The sequence below is a fragment of the Anabrus simplex genome, chromosome 3 (assembly GCF_040414725.1).
Source record: "Anabrus simplex isolate iqAnaSimp1 chromosome 3, ASM4041472v1, whole genome shotgun sequence".
NCBI lineage: Eukaryota > Metazoa > Arthropoda > Insecta > Orthoptera > Tettigoniidae > Anabrus > Anabrus simplex.
This window is the reverse complement of record NC_090267.1, coordinates 507050324-507076466: the sequence shown is the minus strand read 5'-3', so window position 1 is coordinate 507076466 and position 26143 is coordinate 507050324. Positions and strand designations below refer to the sequence as shown.

At 38.4% G+C, this 26143-nt stretch overlaps 1 protein-coding gene across 1 annotated transcript in view; it reads left to right on the top strand.

Moving 5' to 3' along the window:
- The window catches only part of sick (sickie), a 501196-nt gene that overhangs the window by 461903 nt on the left and 13150 nt on the right, over nucleotides 1-26143 (top strand). The window contains exons 26-29 of the mRNA XM_067143723.2: nucleotides 9869-10111; nucleotides 12094-12290; nucleotides 13729-13951; nucleotides 14030-14138. Coding sequence (XP_066999824.2) covers nucleotides 9869-10111; nucleotides 12094-12290; nucleotides 13729-13951; nucleotides 14030-14138 — 772 coding nt within the window. The remainder of the gene's footprint in view (nucleotides 1-9868; nucleotides 10112-12093; nucleotides 12291-13728; nucleotides 13952-14029; nucleotides 14139-26143) is intronic.

Genomic DNA, 26143 nt, shown 5'->3' with positions numbered 1-26143 from the left:
CATACTTAGCATGAAGATTGAAGATTGCATTACTCAGCATGATATGCCAGAAATAAAATACACTGTTGCCACTTTAGTGTTCTTGTAATCATGTTGAATGTAGTCATCTCACTTTTTTCAGCCTTTCCATAGAACAAGTTCTATAAACATTACAACGTAGCATGGAGATTTTTACTAATAAGCAGTGGAGGCTTTGGTGGCAGAGCCACTGCGCCATGGCCCAATTCTTTAACTTAAGACGTTACTAAACATTATAAAAATCATTGAATCATTGAACTTCTCCTTCAGACTAGCATATAAAATTCAAATATCTTGCCAAACACATCTGTTTGCTAAATTAATTTCTATGATTTCAGCCTTACTTGAACAGAAACTCCCCAATCCTTGGTGTTCTGTGAATTGTGCCAAGTCTTGTTGGGCACGACTGAAGCCCTGGAACCTGTCTTGGGATGACAGAATACCAGTGGACGTGCAGCCATAAAACAGACATTCATGGCATTCTTCCACTGGCACAGGCTGTCGCAGCAGGAAGAACCACCCACAGGGCTTTCAAACCGTTCGAGAGCAATTCCATAAAGTTGGCTGCAATTGGCTGTAGATGACAGATAGCTTTAGTCAGTCCTGCCAATACAAAGTAAATAGCTACACTACACAGATTCTTTCTTCACAGCACCCTTCACTGGTTTAATTTGCTATTACACATTGAACAGATGTAATGAGTAATGGGCGCACTGAATAACCATGAATATTGTTAGTGGTTTATTAGTCTGCCTCTGTGGTGTAGTGGTTAGTGTAATTAGTTGCCACTCCCAGAAGCCCGGGTTCGATTTCCGGCTCTGCCATGAAACTTAAAACATGGTACGAGGACTGGAACAGGATCCAACAGGGTCCAACCTTGGGAGGTCAACTGAGTTGAGGGGGGTTCGATTCGCACCTCAGCCATCCTCAAAGTGGTTTTCTGTGGTTTCCCACTTCTCCAGGCAAATGCCGGAATGGCTGATTCCTTCCCTCATCCTTTCTTATCCCTTCCAATGTTTCCATCCTTCAGAAGGCCTCTGTGCAACATAGCAGGTGAGGCCATATGGGCGAGGTATTGGTCCTCCTCCCCAGTTTGATCCGGGACCAAATATCTCGTGCTCCAGGACACTGTCCTTGAGGAGCTGAGTCCGGGCGAAAAACCCTGAAGGGTAATAGGATTTTAAAAAATTGTTAGTGGTTTGTTAAGTAAACCTTTTTCAGTGTTGCCATATGAAGACATTATTGTTTGACGTTCTAGGTGTCTAGTATCAAAATCTACTAAAAAATTTAATAGTATTATGTAATATCATATTTATTTAAGAATATTGTTACATCCTTAAACACCGGGCGAGTTGGCCTTGCGGTTAGAGTCGCGCAGCTGTGAGCTTGCATCCGAGAGATAGTGGGTTCGAATCCCACTGTCGGCAGCCCTGAAGATGGTTTTCCGTGGTTTCCCATTTTCACACCAGGAAAATGCTGGGGCTGTACCTTAAGGCCATGGCCGCTTCCTTCCCACTCCTAGGCCTTCCCTACCCCATCATCGCCATAAGACCTATCTGTGTCAGTGTGACGTAAAGCAAAAAAAAATCCTTAAATTGAACTCAAGAGTTGTGCTTTTCATTACATCAGTTAACCCTTTTGATGCCAGGCTGTAAGTAGTGGTTGCTCTAAGAATGCCCAGACAATTTTAATGAAAATGCACACACAAAGGAAAAATATTCCTCTACTTACATTTTTGGGGGTAAATCCCTGTTCTTTTTTTCCATAGCACACAGGTGAATAGACAATATGTAGTGTGACTATAACTGCAATAGAGTTTCATTTTCTTCATTTAACAGTGTACGAATTTTGTATAATTTTTTGAAAAAATTAAAGTTATAAATGTGACCTAATTTTTACATTTGTATTTTTATTATGGGTATGATACCTTTTGGAGAATACTCAGCTAATTTTTAATATTAAAAAAAAACTAATGTTTCATGCAATTCTTGATAGTACTTTTTGAGAATTACGAATCTAACCACAACTCGCAATTGCGGTTAGAGTCGCGCAGCTGTGGCATAGGCAGAGAAGTTTTTTTTTTCTTTCATAAGAACACCTGCAAGTAAGGATCCTGAATTATACAAAAACACCTGTTACAATTTCAAAAATATCAGTTTTTCATATACACAAAAAAAGGCCTGCTTGGATATGATTAAAATTACCACTTCATACCATCTGACTCACTCAGGCCAGCCTTGAGAAAAACTAATTTTCAGAGTTTCAGACAAAGTAAGATGATTGTAACATTGTTACTCAACATAAGACTGTACAAAAATCTGCCATGTACCAGTAGGCCTACACACAAAGTAATCATATTCACATGCCATCTGTTCTCAAATAAAAAAATTTAACATGGCATCTGTAGATGATTAAAATACACAATGCTTTAACATTAAGTGATTCATTACAGAATAATTTATCGACTGACAAGTGTTTGAAGTTACAAAGAGGTTGATGTGTGTAACTTGTGCATAATTTTGTTAAGATGGCATGTGAATATGATTACTCTGTGTGTAGGCCTACTGGTACATGGCAGATTTTTGTACAGTCTTATGTTGAGTAACAATGTTACAATCATCTTACTTTGTCTGAAACTCTGAAAATTAGTTTTTCTCAAGGCTGGGCTAAGTGAGTCAGATGGTTGAGGCGCTGGCCTTCTGACCCCAACTTGGCAGGTTCGATCCTGGCTCAGTGCGGTGGTATTTGAAGGTTCTCAAATACGACACGTAAAATCTCCTGTGGGACTAAATTCTGGCTCCTCAGCATGTCCGAAAACCTTATAAGTAATTAGTGGGACGTAAATCCTTTTAGCTTTTCTGTTTTCTGTGTTTTTTTCTGCTGCATGTTTAAGAAGTCCTATCTCTTCACTTCTTATCTTCTTGGCCCTAGACTCAAAACTTGTTTAGATCCTCCACTGTTAATAAGTATTCTGATGACATGGTGATTACTTTGGGAATACGAGATCTTAAATAAAATTTCTTTTAAATGGTTGTGAATCAAGAAGTAGAAGTACAGTCATAATACATAGCTCTATGCATCAGCCTCAAGTGATAAAATACAGTTTACTGATGAGTGTGAGGACTACATTTGGACAAAATTGGGGAAAACATAGAAGAGGGATGACAAACCTTTATCAACTAGCGTGTCAATTAAGGTCTTGTTTACTGTCTAGTGTGCCATCAGCTATTTTCCTACAAAATCATAATGAAACCCCTCATTTGACTTCATTGCATTACAAATAAGTCCATTCGACTGAGTGTTTCACGATTTTATTTTACAAACATCACTGAAAATTACATTTTAAAACACAGATGAATTTTAAGAATAAGATATATATTTTGCTTTAACCTAATAAAATAAAATTAAAAATATGGCCATAGAATTAATTGTGGCATACATACTAATTGAGGAGTTAGATGCAATAACAGCGTAAGTCTACTTACGCTGTTATTGCATGAATACTGTTTTCAGATTTCCTGGTCCCTTCACTATAACCCAGTCCAGGTCTTAGTTCGCTAGGATGCCGCTAGATGTCAGGAGTTCACTAAAACTGGTACCATGCGCTACGCTGTTATTGCATGATGCATGCTTCACGCGTGACACGTTCAGTTGCCGCCAGTTCTCTGGCTGGAGAAGATGTCACCGAGTGGAAGAGAAGGTTTTGTGGCATCACATTTAATAAAAGACTGGTATCTGCACTTTGACCTATGTTTCTAAGAATGCACTCTGGTAAAAGCAACAGATTCATGATACAGAAGTTTGTGTGACTTTATTACCATAATGGTGTTGTATCAGAGTCATAGTCCTACACTCCTAACTATGTGCCATTTACCTTCTTAAAGAGGAGTGATAGCTTTCTCAGTTTTAATTATTTGAGGCTACATGATGTAAGAAAGTGTGGCGTAAAAGCAGACAAAAGGGTTGATGTTATTTCACTAATGAAATACTTAAAATACTCAAAATGTTGAGTGGTATGTGAAAGTTATGTCTGAGTGTAATGATTCCCTAGAGTCTGCTAATGCAGCATGTGAAGATGAATCATCCTGATTTTGATCAGTGATGCATTTGAGTATTTCAAACAAGTATATACTTCGTGATCTGTTATTTGTTCCTTTCCTTTTCTTTTATGTTTAGAGAATCATTTTGTAAATGAAAATAGGAATAAAAATTGTTCAGAAAGGAATGTTACTAATTTTATAATATTTTATAATATTTCAACTAATTTGTGGTGGTGGTGGTGGTGGTGGTGGTGGTGGTGGTGGTGGGAGGGGGGGGGGGGGGGCAATTACCGTAGCCTAATACCACAGTTGGAGAGAGCACTGTAACAAAATACTCTCGACCCTTTACGCAAAACGAACAAAAAGGTGAATATTAAATAACGAATAAACCTTTCTTAGTTGACAATTATTATTACTTTTTAGGAATTTGTTCTTAATTTTAGTAAGTTTAGATATTTTGGAGAACTGAGGGGGGATAAACTGCCACATTTCTTCCTCTACAGTGGGCGGTCATGCTTCCCTAACTCCCTGATCAATATTGGTGTATGGCAAAATATAATTTTCCTGCTCTTCATGCAATAACAGCGTATACAATGAAACTTTAAATAACTCTGTCTTTCTTATTAGCTATCAGATCAATAAAATTCTTTGGGAAATACATTTCCTGGCTCTTTTAATTGTCCTTAAATGAAATTCAGGTTGATTCCTAATATTACTTTTAACTCAGAACATTTATAAATTTCAAGCTTCTGTTTCTCAAAATAACGTAAGTCTACTTACGCTGTTATTGCATCCAACTCCTCAATTAAAGCGTAATGTTAAAATATGCTATTTTCCTAGATTTTTTACCTCCTTCTGTGCAAATGGACCATGCGGAATCATTTGTTGAGCTTTCCTCCTTGCCCAGTCATTATTCATTTTCATCGATTGTTATGATTTCTGTTCCTCCGACCAATATTTTTGACCTATCTATTACATGTTAAAAACATTAGAATGTGTTAGTATGCCATGCGGCGTGCCACAGAAGGCATGTTCACCGTCCCTGACTTAGAATGAAGTGCACGGCATCAAGATATACTGACAGAATCATGATGCATTATTCCATTTACATTTATCAGTTTTTACTATAAAGGATGATAAACAGTGATCTCCCCAGAAATTTTCATCAGCCGGTGTGCAGGAATGAGTAGCCAGGTGGGGAGTACTACGTAAAAAAGTTAATATGATAAAATTTCAATTCATCCCCCTCAGACCGGTAAACATTAAGTGCAGAATTGAACTATTTTATTGTTATCACAAACAAGACTTAGAGTATTTTGGCCTTCCAGTGTTCTACTGCTTCTTCATAATCATGCAACTCTGGGGCTTATCATTACGTTACTATGGAGTGCCATACGAGTTTGTAACATCATGTAGAATCGAGTGCTTATATGCGTTTCCACGCTAATCCATACACCGCTCGCACACGACACTCCGCAAAAGTCAAGCTAAACATTGATGTAATTGATGCAATTTTCTTGATAATGAAGATTATTAAATAAACAGTTTGACAGTATTTACATTTTAATTAGGAGCACCCAGCGACTTAGTGTGTATTAATATTATGTAACTAGCATAAGTGTATTTTATTAATACAACTTTGACCTTTCAGCATAGTAGTGTAGTAAAGGTAATGAGGACAAGCAAAAAGTGACTGTTGTAGTGTTTATTTTCTATTAATCATATAGTTACATAGTCTTTATTATAGGATGTTTTTGCATGCTACTATATTACATGTGGTTTCCAGAGAGTGAATGAAATTTGTGTTGTGGAATGTTAGTTGACTGCATCACTGGACCGAAAAGCACTTTAATCCATCTCAAACGATTCATGAGCTGTTAAAGTTTGATGTTGTAGACTAACTTTTTTGTATCCTTGAATTACATTTTTAGCTTACCCTCTCTCCAAGACTTGTTTTCAGAAGCATCATGTTGTTAGAAATAGCAATTTTCAGTTGACTGAAGGAAAGTTTAGTGTTGCTGAAACATGATACAGTCCCAGTCTAGTTTGGGGAGGTGATCAATTTTAACAAAATAAATTTGCTTGCCAATTAGAATTAGGAGCATGAGGAATAAAACAAACATTATAGAGAAACACTACAATCTTCTGTCAAGTGAGAAGTGGATAAAGTAATACATGAGTTGTTGTTTCCAGAGAAATACTTATAAATTAACTTGCCTAATTATCATTTAAAACTGTGTGTTTATCAATGAACCTAATATGGCTCTCTGGTAGACTGCATGTTTGATTGACAGACGTCTGTACTTCAGTCTTTTTCCTGGGAATCAGGAATTCTATTCTTAATTGCTGAATTTATCCTGCTGGTTTGCTGCATCCCCTCCATTCGGTCCGTTGCTGACATCTTCAGGTTTTCACAATGAATTATAAACACTAAAATCGATTTTTTTTTTTTTTTTTTTTTTTTTTTTTTTTACACTATATATAATTGCGAGAAATGGAGTCAATGATGTACAGCCTAACCCAGCATAAAGGTGCCGGAGGAAAAATACCGTACTAATAATTTGACGAGTTTTTTTAAATCTACAAGGTTGACAGCCTCGTATCTGGCCTTGGGTTAACCAGCCAACCTGGCGAATAATGTTGCTTTTTCTCCACAGTTGCAAGCACTCACACTGCCTCCCACCCTACCACACTCTGAGACAAGATGCAAGTTGTTTCATATTGCTTATCACTTGCAAAAGTGCATTTTGTTCTAGTGAATTTAAAATCTTATTATGTTTTGAAATATTGTTTAAAACATCTTAAGTTAAAGTATAGTACTATAAATTTGCGGGATATGTCCGTAATTTAATATCGTCAGTTTAACCGCCAATTTTGTTACGTGACCAACTGTCTGTTCCCGAGGAGTACAGTGCTGTACGTATAAAATACCACTCTCTGACCAATCGCAGCATCTCCAAAATTCCTTAGTGTAGAAAGTTAAATTTTTCATGTGATGGTTTCTCTTATACTTTAAGTACTCATTAAGAAAGGGTTTTCAAGAATTCCATCCAGGTTACAACCCCCAAAACCGAAATGTTTATTCCTCCAAAACTATTTGATGTACAATGTTTAAATTTCTTGTAATGGTTGCTCCTTTACGTCCTAGACATTGAATAAGAAAGAGGTTCAAGTAGGCGTTAGATCCGAAATAAAAAATACTTGCGCTGATTTTTGCAGTCAGTCATATTTACACTCATAATAAATAAGCGTATGCCTAATTGGCAAGACTCTCCTCTTCAGTTTAATTTTTATGTTAAACAGTTTAGTTCGTTCTTGAGTGGATGAGAGAACGAAGCATTGTTATTGTCTCCTGGTGTTCCAGAGACAATCTGTATTTATTTTGAACACTTGGTAAATAATTACGAAAATAAATAATGATGATAAAAGTGCATAAATGCCGAGCAAATCAAATACATAAATGTTCATAACCTTGTACGGAGAGCAAAACTTTTATGACGGAAATAGATTGCTTTATTTTTACATTTAAGCTCTTTGGGCTGCAATTGTCTGCTCCATCAGAATAGCAGAGTTAAGTCCTGTTAATCGTGCAGTCTGTGGTTGGAAGAGTTTTCAGTATGCTATTCTGATGACTTTATATAAAAACATGTCGATCTGACAAAATGAAAGTGGTAACACGAAAACAATAGAATTGTAGAAAGAGACAGCTCTTGATTGGTTGAAGTTTCCGATGTTCTTATATTGGATTGGTCACTGAAGCTTTGAGCAAAATAGAGTCTCTCTCATAAACTCAGACCGAGCGCACAGTATTTGGACTCTGCGCTACACCAGCTGTGCATGGCCGCCCTGCTTTAAGGGTTTATACAGTCTTATATGAAACCTTACCTTATAAAAGATGCTGGAAGTGTCGTCCTTCATAATGAGGGACTTCATAAACACCGTTAGGATTTTCTGCGCACTAATAGCGAGAGTTACGACTGTTAAGATGACACCAGGCGTCATCCGAAGAGAACACAAGCTGTGGGTCAAATAAACGATCATTCATATCTCTCTCTTTTGTGGCTGGATCAACAGGTTTTAAACAATGGTCCCGTGTAAACATGTATGATTTGATATGTAACAGCTTTGTAGCTCTGTGTGCAGAAGAAAACAAAATGGCTACTTGTTGTGCTAATTTTATGAGCGATTTATTCGGTGACCGTTCAAGATTCGCATCAGTGTCATCCCTCTGTTAAAACTGTTTGTGTATGTTTTTTATTGAGCAGTGAGCCAGTAGTTTCAAATTTATTTACTATTGGTGAATCTGTGCTCCTGAAAGTGGCACTTCACGAGGAAATTGCTCAACAAATGCATCGTGTACCCATCGAGCCAACTCGTACTTATAATTTTTACATACAAAAATACGGTGTTGAAATGATAACTGTCTCTTCTTGTTAACAGCTGAGATTCAGACTGGCTATTGATGCTAGGTCGAACACATGCACACTCCTTGCAGGGTGAAGAATTATGCGTGCGCCTCACATGCAACTGCTTAGGTCTTGGAGAATAAGAATGATGCTGTACGATCTGGGTTTATGAGAGAGACCCTGTAGTCGTCTTCACTAAAACTTCCTTTTCCCCTAAAGTGGCGGTAGCTGTGTTGCAAATATCAAAAATTCACACTTCTTGAACCTTACTTTCCCTGACTCTCTACATTCATTCAGTGGTGCCAGCTGCATAGAGTATTTCTAGTAGTCGGCATTCTTCTTCTTTAACTCTTTAAGATGTAGTCTCCCTACATATGTTGGCGATCCAATTCATTATGATTATCCACGAAACAACAGCTTGAAAGATTTCAATAGAAGTTTGTCCATGTCAGGGGCACAAGTCTTTAAGCCAGGAATTTTTCCATCTCCTCACAGATAGTTTTCCTTCATATTTCCCCTCGCTGATGAGCTGGAGAAATTCACATCATTCACCTCTCATGATGAGCCCGATGCACCTGAGTTTTCATTTCTTGATGGTTGTTAGCTCTGTTTTCTTATTTAACGACTTGTCTTTCTTTCTACCCAGGACATTCGAAGTATTCTCTTGTACAACAGTTGGCATTGAGTACTGTGAAATAATTTTCAAACTGAGGCATTAGTTTGATTTATGATGGCCTTCCACCATTATTTCTTAATTGACTTCCCATGTGTTGGAAGGTAAAAAGGAACAAGAAGTGAAAATAATGTATTATTTAATCACTTCTTTAACTAGCATAAATTTCCTTTAATAATTTAATTGGACAATTATTTGTAGTTGAAAAGCTGTTGTTACATTGTAAATCCTATTTTTATTCTATTCAGAGGTCTAGAACAATGTGATCATTGTATCTGTACTCTTGCATTGTGCGTAGATTAATTAAAGTTGTAATAACATTTTCCAATTTGTTGTTGACATTTACTTTATGCACTGCATTTTAAACATCTTTTTCTTTTATTGCATCATATTCAAGTCTGTTACAGTGAGATGTGCAAGGATGTACCTAGAATTTCAATGTCTAAAATGTTTGACTTTCAAAGGAGATAAAGTTGACTTAATTAGTTCCTCAAGAAATATTGTTCTGAAATTATGCTATTTAAAATTCAAAGAAGGGTTGAAAGCTGAGGATAATGTTTTTACCTAGTGTTAGGAACTTCACAGTTTAAGAGAATTTCAAAAGCACTTTGCTCCTTGTCCTGATAACAAGTAATACAGAGTAATTTGACACATCAAATAACTCTTCACTGTTTGAGTCTATTAAGCTTTCTATATAATTTTTAAGTAATATATTCTGTAATTGTCTGCAGTGTGGATCACAAGAGTAGTAAGGAGCTGCGGCAGTACCTGGCCAACGTAGCCGAACAGTGCGAGAGCAGTGCCTCAGATCTGCCATCCGTTATCATCCTTGACAATCTCCATCATGCAGCCTCACTTGGAGAAGTATTTAATGGCTTCCTCAATGCCAAATATGCTAAGTGTCCTTATATTATAGGAACAATGAACCAAGCTACTTGTTCCACAACTAATCTGCAGCTCCATCATAACTTCAGGTAAATACAAGCGTTTCGTGCCTTCCTTTTGTGTTAATTAAAAATTTTAAAGTTGCGAGTCCATATAGAAGGGAAATAGTATGTTAACTGTCTATACTGTTACACATGTCATTTGATTTATAGTACTTACGTGATGTGTTTGTTATAAACGTACATTATGAGTAAGCCACATTATATTTTTAGTCCAACTTATATAATCTATCGTGACATCAAACCAGAGGTGGACCGAGCTCAATAGCTGCAGTCGCTTAAGTGCAGCCGGTATCCAGTATTCGGGAGATAATGGGTTCGAACCCCACTGTCGGCAGCCCTGAAAATGGTTTTCCGTGGTTTCCCATTTTCACACCAGACAAATGCTGGGGCTGTACCTTAATTAAGGCCACTCATAGTCCTTCCTTGTCCCATCATCGCCATAAGACCTACCTGTGTCGGTGCGACGTAAAGCAAAAAAAAAATTACAGAGGTGGGGTGGGGGGAACAAATGGGAAGGAAGAAGAGACGCAATGTGGCAAGAATAACATTTAATATGTAAGTTCATTGGAGAGTAGAACATCACAACAGAATTATATTACCTTGGCTTATTCTCAGAAATGCCCTTTCATGCCCTTGACCTGATGATCATACTTATGTTCCGAATGGCTTAATTTATAATTTGGCAATTTGCAAACCATGTAAGCCAACACCTAATTTACGTTGCCAGTACAGTTGTTGGAGAGGAATAAATACACTCCTGCTGTGAGAACAGCTATTGCGATACCACCACATCAGATGTAATACTCTAAAGTTGAGAGTACAGAAACTGAAAACACACTGTACACTTATCAAAAACTTCCGATACCAAAACAAGAAAAGTAGATTATTAACATTGAAAGGGAATGAGGAAATAACAAACTACTCGGCACTAATGGCTGGCGGCACAGGAAGATCGTTATGGCCAACAAAGAGAACAGTCCACTTATCTCAGTCACTGGAACTCTCTAATGATACATCGCCAGCTCTCAATAGTTTGCACTACAAGTCGTGCATCATTTGTGTATGGTGCACGACTTAATTCCAGTCCTTCACACTAACATTGTATATTTTTGCAGCAGCATGTGTCCATGATGTCTTACAATTTCACCTGCAACAAACACTGGCAATTTCAGTTTCTTCTCCTTCACGAGCCGGGACAGTTCCTTTCCTTGAGAGAGGCGAAGGCTAGAAATACAATTACTGAAGGATATACTGTACAACAGATGACAGACTGTACCGAATACCATACACACTGAAGGAGAATGGAAACAAGAAAGTTGGCAACTATGTTTCAATATTGTGCTTTACAGATATAATCCATGTGGATGGTACATTGTCAGGCTACTGATTCTAACATAGCAGGTTTAAGCCCCACAGAGGCAGTCCATTCGACACTCAATGTCATAGTACGCTAGCATGTAAAAGATCTTCGGTGACACATCTGGTGTTTATCTGTCAGAACTGAAATTGTCAGGTCTAACAGAGATCCGGTTTACTCGGTCATCAGTACATTAAAACGAAATGTCAAAATTAATGCATAGGCAGCTGAAATGCCTTCATATTAAAATGTCTGCTGAGGCCATGTGGTTATTATTATTATTATTATTATTATTATTATTATTATTATTATTATTATTATTAATGTAAATCGCAGCTTGAGCTGGATTGGATCTCGATAACCAGAAGATGGCACCGAAATGTCAATTTAGAAGTCACAATGTTCAATGTCCACTCTTATAACTTGATTCCCCCCTCTGCCATTCACGTAATAAAATTCCTGAAACTAAATTAGTCCAACAGCTATTTGGTGGTAGTAGTATTACGAAAGGAAAGAGCTAAATTTAGAACTGGAAAGTGTAGAAAATTTTGAGTATTTGTGAACAAAGTAGATTACGTGCAGCATTAAATTTTTTGAAAATATATTCTCTAACTTCAATTAATAACAGTGTGTTGCTTATTTTTTTATGTAGGTGGATACTGTGTGCCAACCACATGGAGCCAGTTAAAGGATTCCTGGGGCGGTATCTACGTAGAAAGTTACTTGAGACTGAAATGCATGAAGGAATTCGTAACAATGACCTCAACCGAATTTTAGATTGGATTCCTAAAGTGTGGCAGCACTTAAACAAGTTTCTTGAAACACACAGCTCTTCAGATGTTACGATAGGTAAGACAACGCTACTCTATTGTAATATACTCCCTACTTTCATACAAACGTTTTTGATTAGATGGTAATTATGCATGTGGATCAGGCTTCTTTTTTCATACCTTCCTTATGGAATCTCTCTTCCTCCCCACCTGTTGCTTTTTAAGAATGCCATGTTCTTCTGGCTCCATTGTTCCAAGAATGGTACATGCGGCTTCAAAAGCAGCCCCTTTCATTTGACTGAGTAATTGGTCACAGCATTATTCGTGCTACCATTGTCGTATAGCATACATGCAGTAACAATATTAAGTTAAGAAGGAAAATATTTACGATATATATATATATATATATATATATATATATAAATACACGTGACAGAGGAACTATGAAATCATAGATCCAGTGACCCTATCCACTGAATGGCAGATGGTGTTAATCAAGCTCAATCTCAAAACATGATGTTCTCAATAGATTGAGTCACACTGGAGGAATTAAGTTTTACCCTGCTTGAAGAGAGATTCAACACAGATTCCCTGATTGATGAAGATCCCATTAAGTGCAGCTCATGTTCTTCTTGGAAGATCAAATCCAGAAACAAATCTGTTCTCTTCTAGGAACAATCCATGTCGAGTGCTGACTGTGGGTAACCACTCCTCTTTCCACACAGCATTCGTGTCAAAATGGCTCTCTGGTAGACTGTGTGCACGTTTGTTTGACGGATATTTCATTCTGTTTCTCTGGTGGTCAGTAATTTGTGCTACACCAGTCTCTTTTTAAGTGCCACCATTAATTATCACTGGTCCTATTCATGCTTTATATCTATTTGTCCTAGTTATTTGGTATTACATAACTTGTCTTCTAACATGTGTTTAAGGTATCATCATACAACGATGTAATCAATTTACACTGCCTTTATTAATTGCTGTCAAACGTAAATCGCAGGTTCTGAACCTGGCTCCCTGGATAAATGGTAGTATATCCAACATATGATCTCAATTTGGCAAGTTTGATCCCAACTGAAGGGTGGTCTAAATTCTCAGCACCCCATGTCATGACTGTTGCCATGTTAAAGATCTGTGGTGACACACTCGATAAAATTAATTCACCCATAGGAATTATCCAGTAGAATTCTGCTTCTGTTGCTAGATAGCAACACAATCGGAATGTAAAAATTGGTAGGTAAGCCACCCAAATGGCACCACTTAAAAGGTCTGAAACTCTGTGGCTGAGACTCTTCAGTGATTATGATTATTTCACTGTTTTTGAGTCCAATGTTGGCGAGTACCAGATTGTGGGTATATTTCATTGTTCTCTTTGTATCTATAGGCAGCATCGTCTTCCTACCTGCATCCAACTTGTCTGTACTACATTTCGTTCTTTCTTTCCTTTGAAGATAGATAATACTGCTGAGGAAAACCTATGCGGTGTAGCTCAACCAGTTAATACTCTATGTTCACAGGCCCACGATTGTTTCTCTCCTGTCCAAGTGATCCGGCAGGATCCCAAGTGTGGTTTACTGACTTGTGGAATTATTCACTTGTTCCTTATCTGATGGAAGCTGTTCGTGAAGGTCTGCAGTTGTACGGTCGTCGTGCCCCTTGGGAAGATCCTACTCACTTCATTTGCCAGACGTACCCGTGGACTGGAGATACGGTGCAGGGAGGTCAAGATGCTTTGCTTAGGTCAGTACAAGAGATTTTGTTATTTATTTGAATTCATAAATTTGTAAATTCTCAATGTTTATTTCGTATGTTATATAGGTTAAGACCAGAAGATGTTGGGTATGACATTCAGCAGAGTAGTGGTGTAGGAGGAAGCAGCATAAAATCTATGAGCTCGACACAGAGTGATACTGAAGGGGATCCACTTGTAAGTACAAAAAAATGCACACTTCCTGTACCAAACTGTTTTTGTTGTTGAGTTTTAGAAATAATCCTGCATGTTGAGGTTATTTGAAGAAATTCAGCACCTCCTTCTTTACTCACTGGTTCTTCTGCTAACAACTAGACTAAGAGCTCATAACCTGCTTTTCTCAAAGGCACTTCCATTGCTGTTAATCATCATCATCATCATCATCATCATTTCCCTTTATCCAGCTGTAGCCGGGTAGGGGCAAATATGGTTCCTCTCCACTTTCTTCGGTCTTTCCACCACTCCTCCTCCAACACTGTGTCCCAGTCCAGATTTCTTTCTATAATGCTGCGTTGGATGGTATCCTTCCATCTCAATCGTGGTCGTCCACGGCCTCTCCTTCCTTGGATTTGCATTTCCATCACCTTTTTTGGCATTCTTTCGTTGCTCATTCGCTTTATGTGCCCAGACCATCTTAGTCGGCTCTTCTCTATTCTATCATTCATTTTTTCCACTCCAATTTCTACCCGGATTTTCTCATTCCTTATTTTGTCTCTTCTACTCTTCTGTATCATACTCCTCAAGAACTTCATTTCGGCTGCCTATATTCGAAATAATGGAATTAATGATAACCCTTGCAAAGTTTTTGCTTGTGAGAGTAATTATTTTTTGTAAAAAATATCTTTTTATTCTTAACACAAATGAAAATTCAAATATGTAAGTATTCTAAGGTCTATTAAGTCATTCATACCTGATTTGAGGTGGTCAGCTTGTAGGAATCTTGAGTAATAAATAAATAACTGCTGGTTTCAGTGCAAAAATGGCACAAGGCACAACACAAAGTTGTCTCTATCTAAACAACTGAGCTGTAATTCACTTTCTACCTTACTTCATAATTCACTGCTATAAATATTGAACTGGCAAATTCACTAATGAACATGTACAGTAACAATCTAACTAGTATTTATGATACAGTTTTATAAATGTGATGTTGAGTCTTCCCTGACAGCTTAGAAACTTTCACTTGTGTGATACATTTCAAAGCATGTATCAGGGTTGTGGTGAGAAACTGAGTGTGTGACGTGACGGTGACAGGGTGGGTCTGGGTCGTATTTTAGGTAAAGTATGTACGCTCAGAATATGATCTCGCCATGCACCAGAATGGGAAAGGTAAGACAATGCACCAAGAAAAACACAAGGCATAAACCAGGATACTAATCCAAGTGACGCAGTATCAATCAACGCACGTGATGGCGTAGCAAAAGGGGTGTAACAACACTCCAAAAAAAAAAATATAAGTCCGTCCGTGCACAAGTTCACAGGTAGTTTTCAATTTTCAAGGTGAAAGGTTTTCAGCAGAGCGCATAATGGAAGCATTTTCACTGAGTCCATATATTTAGAGGAACCGAGGTAGGTACCAAATTTTGAGGGCAAGGAAAGGCGTACGACAACAAAAAAAAGGGCAAAGAAGAAATAGTTTTTTCATAATAACAATATATTAACAAAAAAACACCCAGAAGAAACATTTATACAAAACAAAGAAAACAACAATCATCCAAAGGTCAGTTAGTTCTGACTTCCAAAAAAGAAAAAAAAAAAAGATGGGACGACCATATTAATTTTCTGATTGTTTTTCAAAGAGAACAGCTAGACTCGAAACCTTCAATAATAATACAACCTCTTTTACATGAGGAGTGTCCTACACAAGGAAAACAGAAATTTACTTATGGACACGAAAAAAACATTAAAATTTGAAAGACGTATGGGCCACTGTACAATAATACATGTAGAAGAAAAAAAGCGCGGAAGGGATGCGGAATAGGAAGGTGGGGAAAGGGGAGGGACGTGAAAGAAAACAGTACCAATGGCTGCCAACAGGGATTTGGAAAAATAGGATCAGTCAGTATCGATGAAATTCCAAAATAGCAAACAGAAGCTAGGTGATAGTTCAATTGATTCTATTCATGCGTTTGCTCGGGAAAACAGTTGAATTTCAATGGTTCATATCGCAGCAATCACTTGACGTATCACAAAGTCCAACTTCGGAGTAAGATGGTAATGTAATTCCAAAGTAAGGTATCGCTATCAGTAGCTGCAGTTAGCTTATTATCAACATGAACTGTCATTGGTAGCCAGTAACGGCAATTTGAAAATTAAGGAAGTGCAGCATTAGAAGAAAGTTCAAAGAACAACATGGAAATGAAATAAATTAAAGTTTTCGCTCACCCGTCCAGCAGTCGTAGCTTTTCAATGGTATACAAAAGCACATTTTAAAAGAAACATTGCACACAGTCCAGCTGGTAGCAAAATAAAACCAAGTCCTCCCTCCACACAAATCGTCGTGTTCATCCGAACTCGCTGCTCAAGCCCAGAGCAGGCCAATTTATATTCAGGTAGAAGCGTCCAGAAAGGACGAGAGCATACAGTACCCAATGCGCAACGAAGCGGTAGGGGAAGGAAAGAGGGAGGGTAAGCAGCACGAGCAGTTGAAGCTGGACGGGCGAAGAGAGCACAGGCAGGTTAGTAGCGGCATATGCAGCGTAGTAAACGTAGAATCCATAAAACAGTAGAAAAATTCGGAGCACGTTATATACTCCCAGCAGCCGGAGAAATCCGAAGGATTGGGTGTAGAAGCGACGAAAGTCCATTGATGCTCCAGAGGGGCGCCGAACTCAGGAACACGAAGAGAGTGTCGTCGTCGAGGAGGCAAAAACAAAAAGCAAGAACAGGCATGAGTTACAAGTAAGAAGAGAAGAGAAAAAAAGGGAGGGGCAGAGGGGAGGGGAATAAAAGAGAAAGAACGATCCGGATCGAAAAAAAAAGGGAGGGATGAGACAAGAAAAGGAGAGGGGTTACAAAAAAAAAAGGTTTTACAATAAAAGTTACAATATGTATATATAAGTGGCCGTACAAAAATTTTACAAAAAAGTTAAGTAAATGAAAGTACAATGACAAAGGAGTATTTAATAAGATGGTGTCCCATAAAAAAAAGAAACCCATCAGGGGAAATGATCGATGGGGGAGCCGGAGGAAGTGACGAAGTGTGTGGAGGGAGCATGACCGGGTGAGCGAAAGAAAAAAGCAAAGATATGAACCACAGAAAAAAGGGAAAGAAAAGGGGGGGGGGACATGGGTGAACAAACGCAAGTAAAGAAAAAACAATAGTACAGTAGGAAAAAAAAGATGAAATGAAGTATGAATTGTCCATCCCTGCGGCAAGCCAAGGGGTTAAGCGGAGAACTTTTTTAAGAGGGAAAAATGAGCCTTACGAATATCATTAGGATTGTCCAAGGATTGCAACAAAGCTGTAACAGGGGACGGAAAGGAAAGAATGCGAAAGGGCCCAAGCCAACGGGGAGAAAGCTTAGCAGATAAGTGTTGAGAGGAGGAACTGATGGGATGGTTTTTGAAGAGAACTAAATCCAAAGGTTTGAAGGTGGGAGAGCGAACCCGAGAATTGTAAGTTTTTTTATGGAGGTCTCTGGCTTGAAACAACTTTTTGAGAGCATCTTGCAAATGATCAGGGGTGAGAAGATGAGGTGGTGTGGTCAACAAAGAGGACAAATCCCATGTCAAAGAGAGAGGGGTGTGTAATTCACGGCCTAAAAATAATTTAGCCGGAGTATAAGAGGTTGAATTATGAACAGTAGCGTTTGATGCCAAGGCAAAATAAGGTAATTCGGCATCCCAAGTCCGGTGATCATGTGAATGAAAAATAGATAGAAGGGCTTTTAGATTACGATGATAACGCTCAACGATGTTAGCTTGAGGGTGGTAGGGGGAAATATTGATTTTCTTAATCCCATGAGAAAAACAAAAATTATAGAAGAGTTTAGAAGTGAAAACAGTAGCATTATCAGACACCAACATTTTAGGAATTCCAGTGATGGGGAAAATTTGGGTAGAAAGTAAGTTAATAATTATCTGGGAAGAAATAGTTCGTAAAGGACGAAGAACAATAAATTTAGAAAAACCATCGAGTAAGGTGAAAATATAAGAGTTAGATTTCGAAGATTTTACAAGAGGTCCCACAATATCAACATAGAATTTCTCAGCAGGGTAAGTAGGGGGGGAGGCAGCATAATTACCATAGGGCTGATGATTGGGGGGCTTATGTTTCTGACACAAGTCACATAAGCGGACCCACGAATATACCTCTTTCCGCATCTGAGGCCAAAAGAACTGAGAAGCAAGACGAGCATAAGTTTTAGACATGCCAAAGTGACCCCCAACAGGGGATCCATGGAAATACTGAAAAACCATTTGTCGGAGACTAGAAGGGAGAACGAGACGAGGAGTGGCGCGCGGAGTAGGTTTGAAAATTAAAAGCTGATTGTGGAGACGAAAGGGGCCAGAATAATCGGGAGAAGAAAGATCTTGACAAAGTTGTTGACAATAAGGATCAAGTTTTTGATGATCAAGACATGATTGAAAGGAAAGGGGAAAATTGATAAGGGAAGAAATAGAAGTAACAGAGTTGATAGGAAGTTGATTAAGCTCAGAAAGATGAGATGAAGTATCATCAAAAAGCCGAGATAGCGCGTCAGCAACAGAATTATGATACCCGGAAACGAACTTAAGAGAAAATTTGAAACGGGATAGGCGAAGCAACCATCTACCGGTACGTCCAATTTTGGGGGCATTATGTAATAACCAAGAAAGGGCCTGGTTATCAGTACTAACTAAAAATTCGCGATGGTCTAAGTACTCTGCAAAATGCTCAATGGAAAGAATGAGAGCTAAAGCCTCCCTTTCATACACAGAATATTTACGTTCAACGGGGGTAAGAAGACGACTGAAATAAGCAACAGGTAAAGTTTGATCGTTCTTCGTCTGCTGGAGAACAGCACCTATGGCAACATCGGAGGCGTCAGTGGAAAGTTCAAATTTAAAATCAAAATCAGGGATTTGCAAAAGAGGGGCCTGAGAGAGTTTAGATTTTAACGTATCAAAGGCGGTTTGTTGAAGAGAAGACCAATGAAATTTGATACCTTTACGTTTAAGCAGATTAAGGGGTTCGGAAAGTAAAGAAAAATTGGGAATATATTTGGCATAAAAACCAATCATCCCAAGAAAGGAACGTAATTGCTTAAGATTAGAGGGAGGAGGTATTTTGTGAATGGCAGAAACTCTTTCAGGGTCGACAGCCACCCCCTGTGAACTTAAGATGTGACCCAAAAATTTAATAGATGTCTGGGCGATAAGCACCTTAGAAGGGTTGACAGTTAAGCCGACTGAGCGGAGGCGAGTCAACACTTCACGAACATGGAGTAAATGGGTTTCAAAATCTGAAGAATAAATAAGAATATCATCAATAAAAGGAAATAAGTATTTATATTTTATATCAGCAAACAAGGAATCCACAAACCGCTGCATAATTTGTGAGCCAAGATTCAAACCGAAAGGGACTTTTTTGAATTGATATAGTCCATTCGGGGTAATAAAAGCCGTATAGCGAGAACTAACGTCATCTAAAGGAATTTGATTATAAGCCGAATTTAAATCAAAGATGGTAAAAAACTGAGCATTTGAAAAATGTTGAAAAGCAGATTGCAATTTTGGCATGGGATAGGCATCATAGAGGATGCGAGAATTTAATTTTCTATAGTCCACTATAAAACGAGAGGATCCATCGGGTTTATCGACGATGAAAGCGGGAGAGGCATAATTAGAAGATGATGGAATAATAGTCTCAGTTTGAAGCATTTGATCAACTAAGGAATTCAAAATTTTCATGCGAGGGGGACTCAAAAAATAAGGAGAAGAACGAACCGGGGTAGGATCAGTAAGATCAATGTGAGCAGAAAAATTTTTAACGGTGCCCAAAGTGGGGGTAATGACATCGGAAAACTCTTCAAGTAAGGACTGAACGCGGTCAGAATGAACAGAATTTATAGGTAAACATGTAGAGGGATGAGAAAGAGGGAAGTCAAAACTATGAACCAATGGAATAGACTTAGAGGAAAAATGAAAGGAGACCGTAAAGTTGACCGAATCCAATATGAGTCCAGTATGGGAAAAAAAATCAAAACCTAAAATAATAGGTGATGATAAGGTCTGAACAACCAAAAAGGTAAAAGGCCAAGAAAAATCTTGCATCTTAATATTCAAAGAAATAGCACCAACGATTTCTAAAGGTTGATTGCAGGCAGAAAGACAACGTACAGTAGAGGGAGAATAGGAGAGCTGGGGACATAAAAATTGCAAAGATTGAAAAAATGACAAACTAATAAGAGAAACAGCAGCACCAGAATCTAACAAGGCAAGAGAGGGTAGGTTATTAACGGTGACAAGAATATGAGAGGTCGGAGGTAGGAAAGAGGTAGAATAAGGCGAAAAGGAAGAAGAGGTGAAGGGAATGGGTGAAATCACAGAGGTAGGACGAGGTGTCTGAAGAGTGTGGGAAGGCAGATTTTCCCCATGAATACGCCGACTGCCTAGCGGCGAGGGGGAAAGGCGTTTCCCACAGGCAGAGTGGTGCAAAACTTAGAAATATGACCCGGTCCTTTACAGCGAAAACAGACAATGGGGGAACGAACATTAGAAGGACGCAGAGCAGAAGATGATGTGGAGGAAAAGGAAGACGGAATAGGCGGTGGTGGAACGGAAAAATAATAAGAAGTATCGCTTAACGCAGACAAAGCATGAGATTGAGCCAGATTATATAATTGAAGCATAGAAGTTGGAGGGTTCAGTGCATTAAAAAGTTGGCGAAAGGAGGGAGTAGCATAAAACTGAACAATCGAAATTAATTCAGCAACATTGTGGGCAATATTTAGTACATCACTATAAGTAGTGATAGAATCTAAATAATCATGTGCGGATTCAGTCGGAAGTTGGTGACGACGAATGAACTCGGTACTGAGTTTAAAACGTATCTCATAAGGCAAAAAATAATTATGAATAGCATTACGTAACTCATACCAGGTGGAAAAATGAGACATGTTATCCAACCAAAATTTAGAAAAAAACCCCGTGGTCTTAGCGGATAACAAACCAAGCATTTGAGGAAAGGAGGCTAAATTGAGATTGAGAAATTTACGAACAGAGAAAAGCCACATAGTAAGGTTACGAGGATCAGTCGCTATTAACTGCGGAACCTGAAGTAAAGATTGTTTGATAATATGAACATTCAAGGAACTGTCAACAGCACTAAGGTGGGGAGTGGATGGAGAAGAATGGGGGCCTAGATCCGGAGCCATGTTATGATGGTGAGAAAACGGGAAAGATTTGTGATCAGAAAACGGGTTAGTGGATGAAGGAGTCGAAGGATAAGAGAAGGAACTCGGAGGAGTAGAAATAGAAAAAGAAATCAAGTCATTGACGGGAGGGTTAGGCAAAGAAAGATTATGATAAGTAGGAGGGGGAGAAGAATTGTCGTCACCCAAAGGGAAATTATCAGAGAAGCATGCCATAATGGAAAATTTACTAAAAGAAATGGAGTAATGAGAGAAAAAGGTCTGCTACCATTTGTGGTGAGAAACTGAGTGTGTGACGTGACGGTGACAGGGTGGGTCTGGGTCGTATTTTAGGTAAAGTATGTACGCTCAGAATATGATCTCGCCATGCACCAGAATGGGAAAGGTAAGACAATGCACCAAGAAAAACACAAGGCATAAACCAGGATACTAATCCAAGTGACGCAGTATCAATCAACGCACGTGATGGCGTAGCAAAAGGGGTGTAACAACACTCCAAAAAAAAAAATATAAGTCCGTCCGTGCACAAGTTCACAGGTAGTTTTCAATTTTCAAGGTGAAAGGTTTTCAGCAGAGCGCATAATGGAAGCATTTTCACTGAGTCCATATATTCAGAGGAACCGAGGTAGGTACCAAATTTTGAGGGCAAGGAAAGGCGTACGACAACAAAAAAAAGGGCAAAGAAGAAATAGTTTTTTCATAATAACAATATATTAACAAAAAAACACCCAGAAGAAACATTTATACAAAACAAAGAAAACAACAATCATCCAAAGGTCAGTTAGTTCTGACTTCCAAAAAAGAAAAAAAAAAACAGATGGGACGACCATATTAATTTTCTGATTGTTTTTCAAAGAGAACAGCTAGACTCGAAACCTTCAATAATAATACAACCTCTTTTACATGAGGAGTGTCCTACACAAGGAAAACAGAAATTTACTTATGGACACGAAAAAAACATTAAAATTTGAAAGACATATGGGCCACTGTACAATAATACATGTAGAAGAAAAAAAGCGCGGAAGGGATGCGGAATAGGAAGGTGGGGAAAGGGGAGGGACGTGAAAGAAAACAGTACCAATGGCTGCCAACAGGGATTTGGAAAAATAGGATCAGTCAGTATCGATGAAATTTCCAAAATAGCAAACAGAAGCTAGGTGATAGTTCAATTGATTCTATTCATGCGTTTGCTCGGGAAAACAGTTGAATTTCAATGGTTCATATCGCAGCAATCACTTGACGTATCACAAAGTCCAACTTCGGAGTAAGATGGTAATGTAATTCCAAAGTAAGGTATCGCTATCAATAGCTGCAGTTAGCTTATTATCAACATGAACTGTCATTGGTAGCCAGTAACGGCAATTTGAAAATTAAGGAAGTGCAAAATTAGAAGAAAGTTCAAAGAACAACATGGAAATGAAATAAATTAAAGTTTTCGCTCACCCGTCCAGCAGTCGTAGCTTTTCAATGGTATACAAAAGCACATTTTAAAAGAAACATTGCACACAGTCCAGCTGGTAGCAAAATAAAACCAAGTCCTCCCTCCACACAAATCGTCGTGTTCATCCGAACTCGCTGCTCAAGCCCAGAGCAGGCCAATTTATATTCAGGTAGAAGCGTCCAGAAAGGACGAGAGCATACAGTACCCAATGCGCAACGAAGCGGTAGGGGAAGGAAAGAGGGAGGGTAAGCAGCACGAGCAGTTGAAGCTGGACGGGCGAAGAGAGCACAGGCAGGTTAGTAGCGGCATATGCAGCGTAGTAAACGTAGAATCCATAAAACAGTAGAAAAATTCGGAGCACGTTATAGGGTGTAAGAATGGCTTTGCTGTGCAAGATTTAGAATAACAAATAGTCTCTTTTCGTACCTTTGGGCCTTAAAGACAACACAGGCTACAGAACCCTTTCTTCATCATTGTGTCTGCTTTGTCACTTAGGTTATTTTGCACTCACTTGCAACAATTTCACTTTCCTTACTTTCCCACTCATTATCACTTATTTCTAGGTATTCATCATCAGTATTTAATAAGAGTGACTCTATTTCACACTCGTTTTGAATATATTTCCGCAACATAACGTCTAGAAAAGGCAAAACACAAACTTTCACAATGTCAACAAACTTATATGAAGTACACCAGTATGGAAACTGTGCTTTGGAACAAACACCTTCTTTTTTAAAAATTCCAAATCCCTGTGTTTAGCCTAAATAAAGGCCCCGTCTATACGCTATACACTCCTGGCATCTATTGGCTAATATTTCAACCCTAAGTGGAAACATACGGTCGCAAAAGCGCGTAACTCAAAATTCAGAATAAACACGTCTATCACTCGCGCGCAAGTACACCGGTTCTGCACAAAGACGTGTAACACTAGGTTAAGGTTAAATGTATTGAAAATTATAATTGTACTGATAAGCAGACCCGGCCAACAGGTGGAAACTGCAGATCATGATGATGATGATAATGATGATGAATTGTACTGATATTTTTGAAACCTACTGTATTATTTTGCATGTTAAGATTCTTCTTGTTCAAGTTTTCAACGGTCACAAATCTCCTATAGATAGGAAAAGGAACTTTGAGAAAATCTCTGTACAGTTAGCAGAGGGATCCCTCCTGTGAACAGACAAGATGGTTCAGAATCTCCTTCCAGTGAGCCTCTTTATTAAGTAGTCCGCATAAGGAGAAGTCAGAATGCAATAATTACCATTATTGAATATTGAATTTTTACGACCCACTGGTGTCCGGCTGGCCATTTTTGTTCTGTGCTTAACATCTCTTCAACACGTACTACATGTACGTAACATGACCTAATACGTTGAAAGTCTGTTTCAATTACCATTATTATTTAGTCCTATAATAATAATAATAATAATAATAATAATAATAATAATAATAATAATAATAATAATAATAATAATAATCGTATGGCCTCAGCTACCATGTGCAGACATTTCAATTTGACGCCATCTGGCTGTCTGCTTGTCAATTTCGACGTTCCGTTTTACTCTAGCCCCCCACTAGATGGCAGACCGAGTAAACTGAAACTCTCTTGGGCGTCTATGGCTGAGATTTTAATGAATTTTGTCGGGTAAACACCAAATGTGTCACCAGAGATCTTTTACATGCCGACATCGTACGACATGGAGTGTCGAATGGACTTTTTTCCGCCCTTCAAAAATCCGACTACCTCTGCCGGGTTTGAACCCACTATCTTGGGATCCGGAGGCCGACACTCTACCGCTGATCCACAGAGGTAGGAATTTAGCCCTATGCTTTACTTCATGGTCATTTAAGATTTCACAATACATCTGATAGGGTTTTCTAGAGAATATTAATACAGTAAAACGTCATTAAGACGTTTCTTCAGGGGACAACAAAAATGAACACGTTAAGCGAGAAAACGTACTACTGAATGTACGAATAAAAACTACGGTATCCAGCGGGGATATGGAAATGCTGGATACGATTTTTTATGACATGAGGGAATTTTACGCCTTATATCTGTGGGTACAGTGAAAACTATATCTATCATTTTTAAAGATGAGAGGGAAATATTGAAAGGTGTGAAAAACATGAGAGAACAAACATGAAAATCTTTTCTGCTGGGGCTTATAAAATAACAAGTGTAATGAAAGGTGTGAAAACCACCAAACAAACAACAAATATGAAAACATACGCAGAGGGCCAATAAAAATAGCCAAGTATTATTGCAGATCACACTCTTTCTAAAACGAATGTTAGTAGAACCCTTTTATTTCGGAGCTATGGGTTATTAAAACATTATTCTCTGGTCACGTTCTTTGACAGTGAATTGGAGGTTACACTCGGCCATGTGCGATCAGCAGGAATGACTTTGGCCGCCATTTTGAATCAAACGAAACTTCAATCAGCTTGAGTGATCGAGTCAAAACTCGAAGGTGTGAGTTCAACATTTGCGACCTCTGCACGCTTAAAGATGCAGATGCCAGTTCACTTTCTGAAAGATTTTATTTTTGGCTTCATTATTAAGGAATTTTACGACTTTTTCGTATCCATAACTAGGCTGTCACAAGACAAATATGCACCACGCTAGTCTGTTTCACACGATTATGTTACTAATCCAGATATAGGCTACCATATCACGCAACAGAACTTCACTGTACCACTCAACACAAAATAAATTTCTGACTTCTGGATGGAATGCGAAATACAAACACAAATAGACTCACTTTTTCCGTAATCACGAACTGTGGCGACGGCTCTTACCCAAGTTGTAAATCACATTTCTTTCACAAGGCATGACAAGTAACATTTTCATGGCTAGGAAATATGACTGTGATCGTACTCGTAGTTAGCAGTAATAGCGAAAATTTGTGATGCGATAGGTATGTTTATAGGTTCCTAATCCAGATATAGGCTACCGCATCACGCAAAAAATATTCTGTACACTTCACTTTACCACTCAACACAAAATAAATTTCTAACTTCTGAATGGAATGCGAAATACAAGCACTAATAGACTAACCGGCAAGCAAAACTGAACATTCCTGAAGCTTGCTCCCCGATCGTGCAGCTTATCCTGTGAAGTTCAGGAATTTAAGGCCTTTTTCCATAATCGCTCAACTGTGGTGACGAATCTTACGTGAGTTGGAAATCGCGTTTGTCTCACAAGGAATGGCAAATAACATTTTCAGGGCTAGGAAAAACGTGATCGTACTAGTGGTAATAGCAAAAATTCGTGACACGATAAGTGAGGTATTTTTTATATAGATTTGATACGATGAGAATCGGGACTTCGAATTCACGACGTGCTAAGCGAGAAAACGTGTTAATGAGGAACGCAC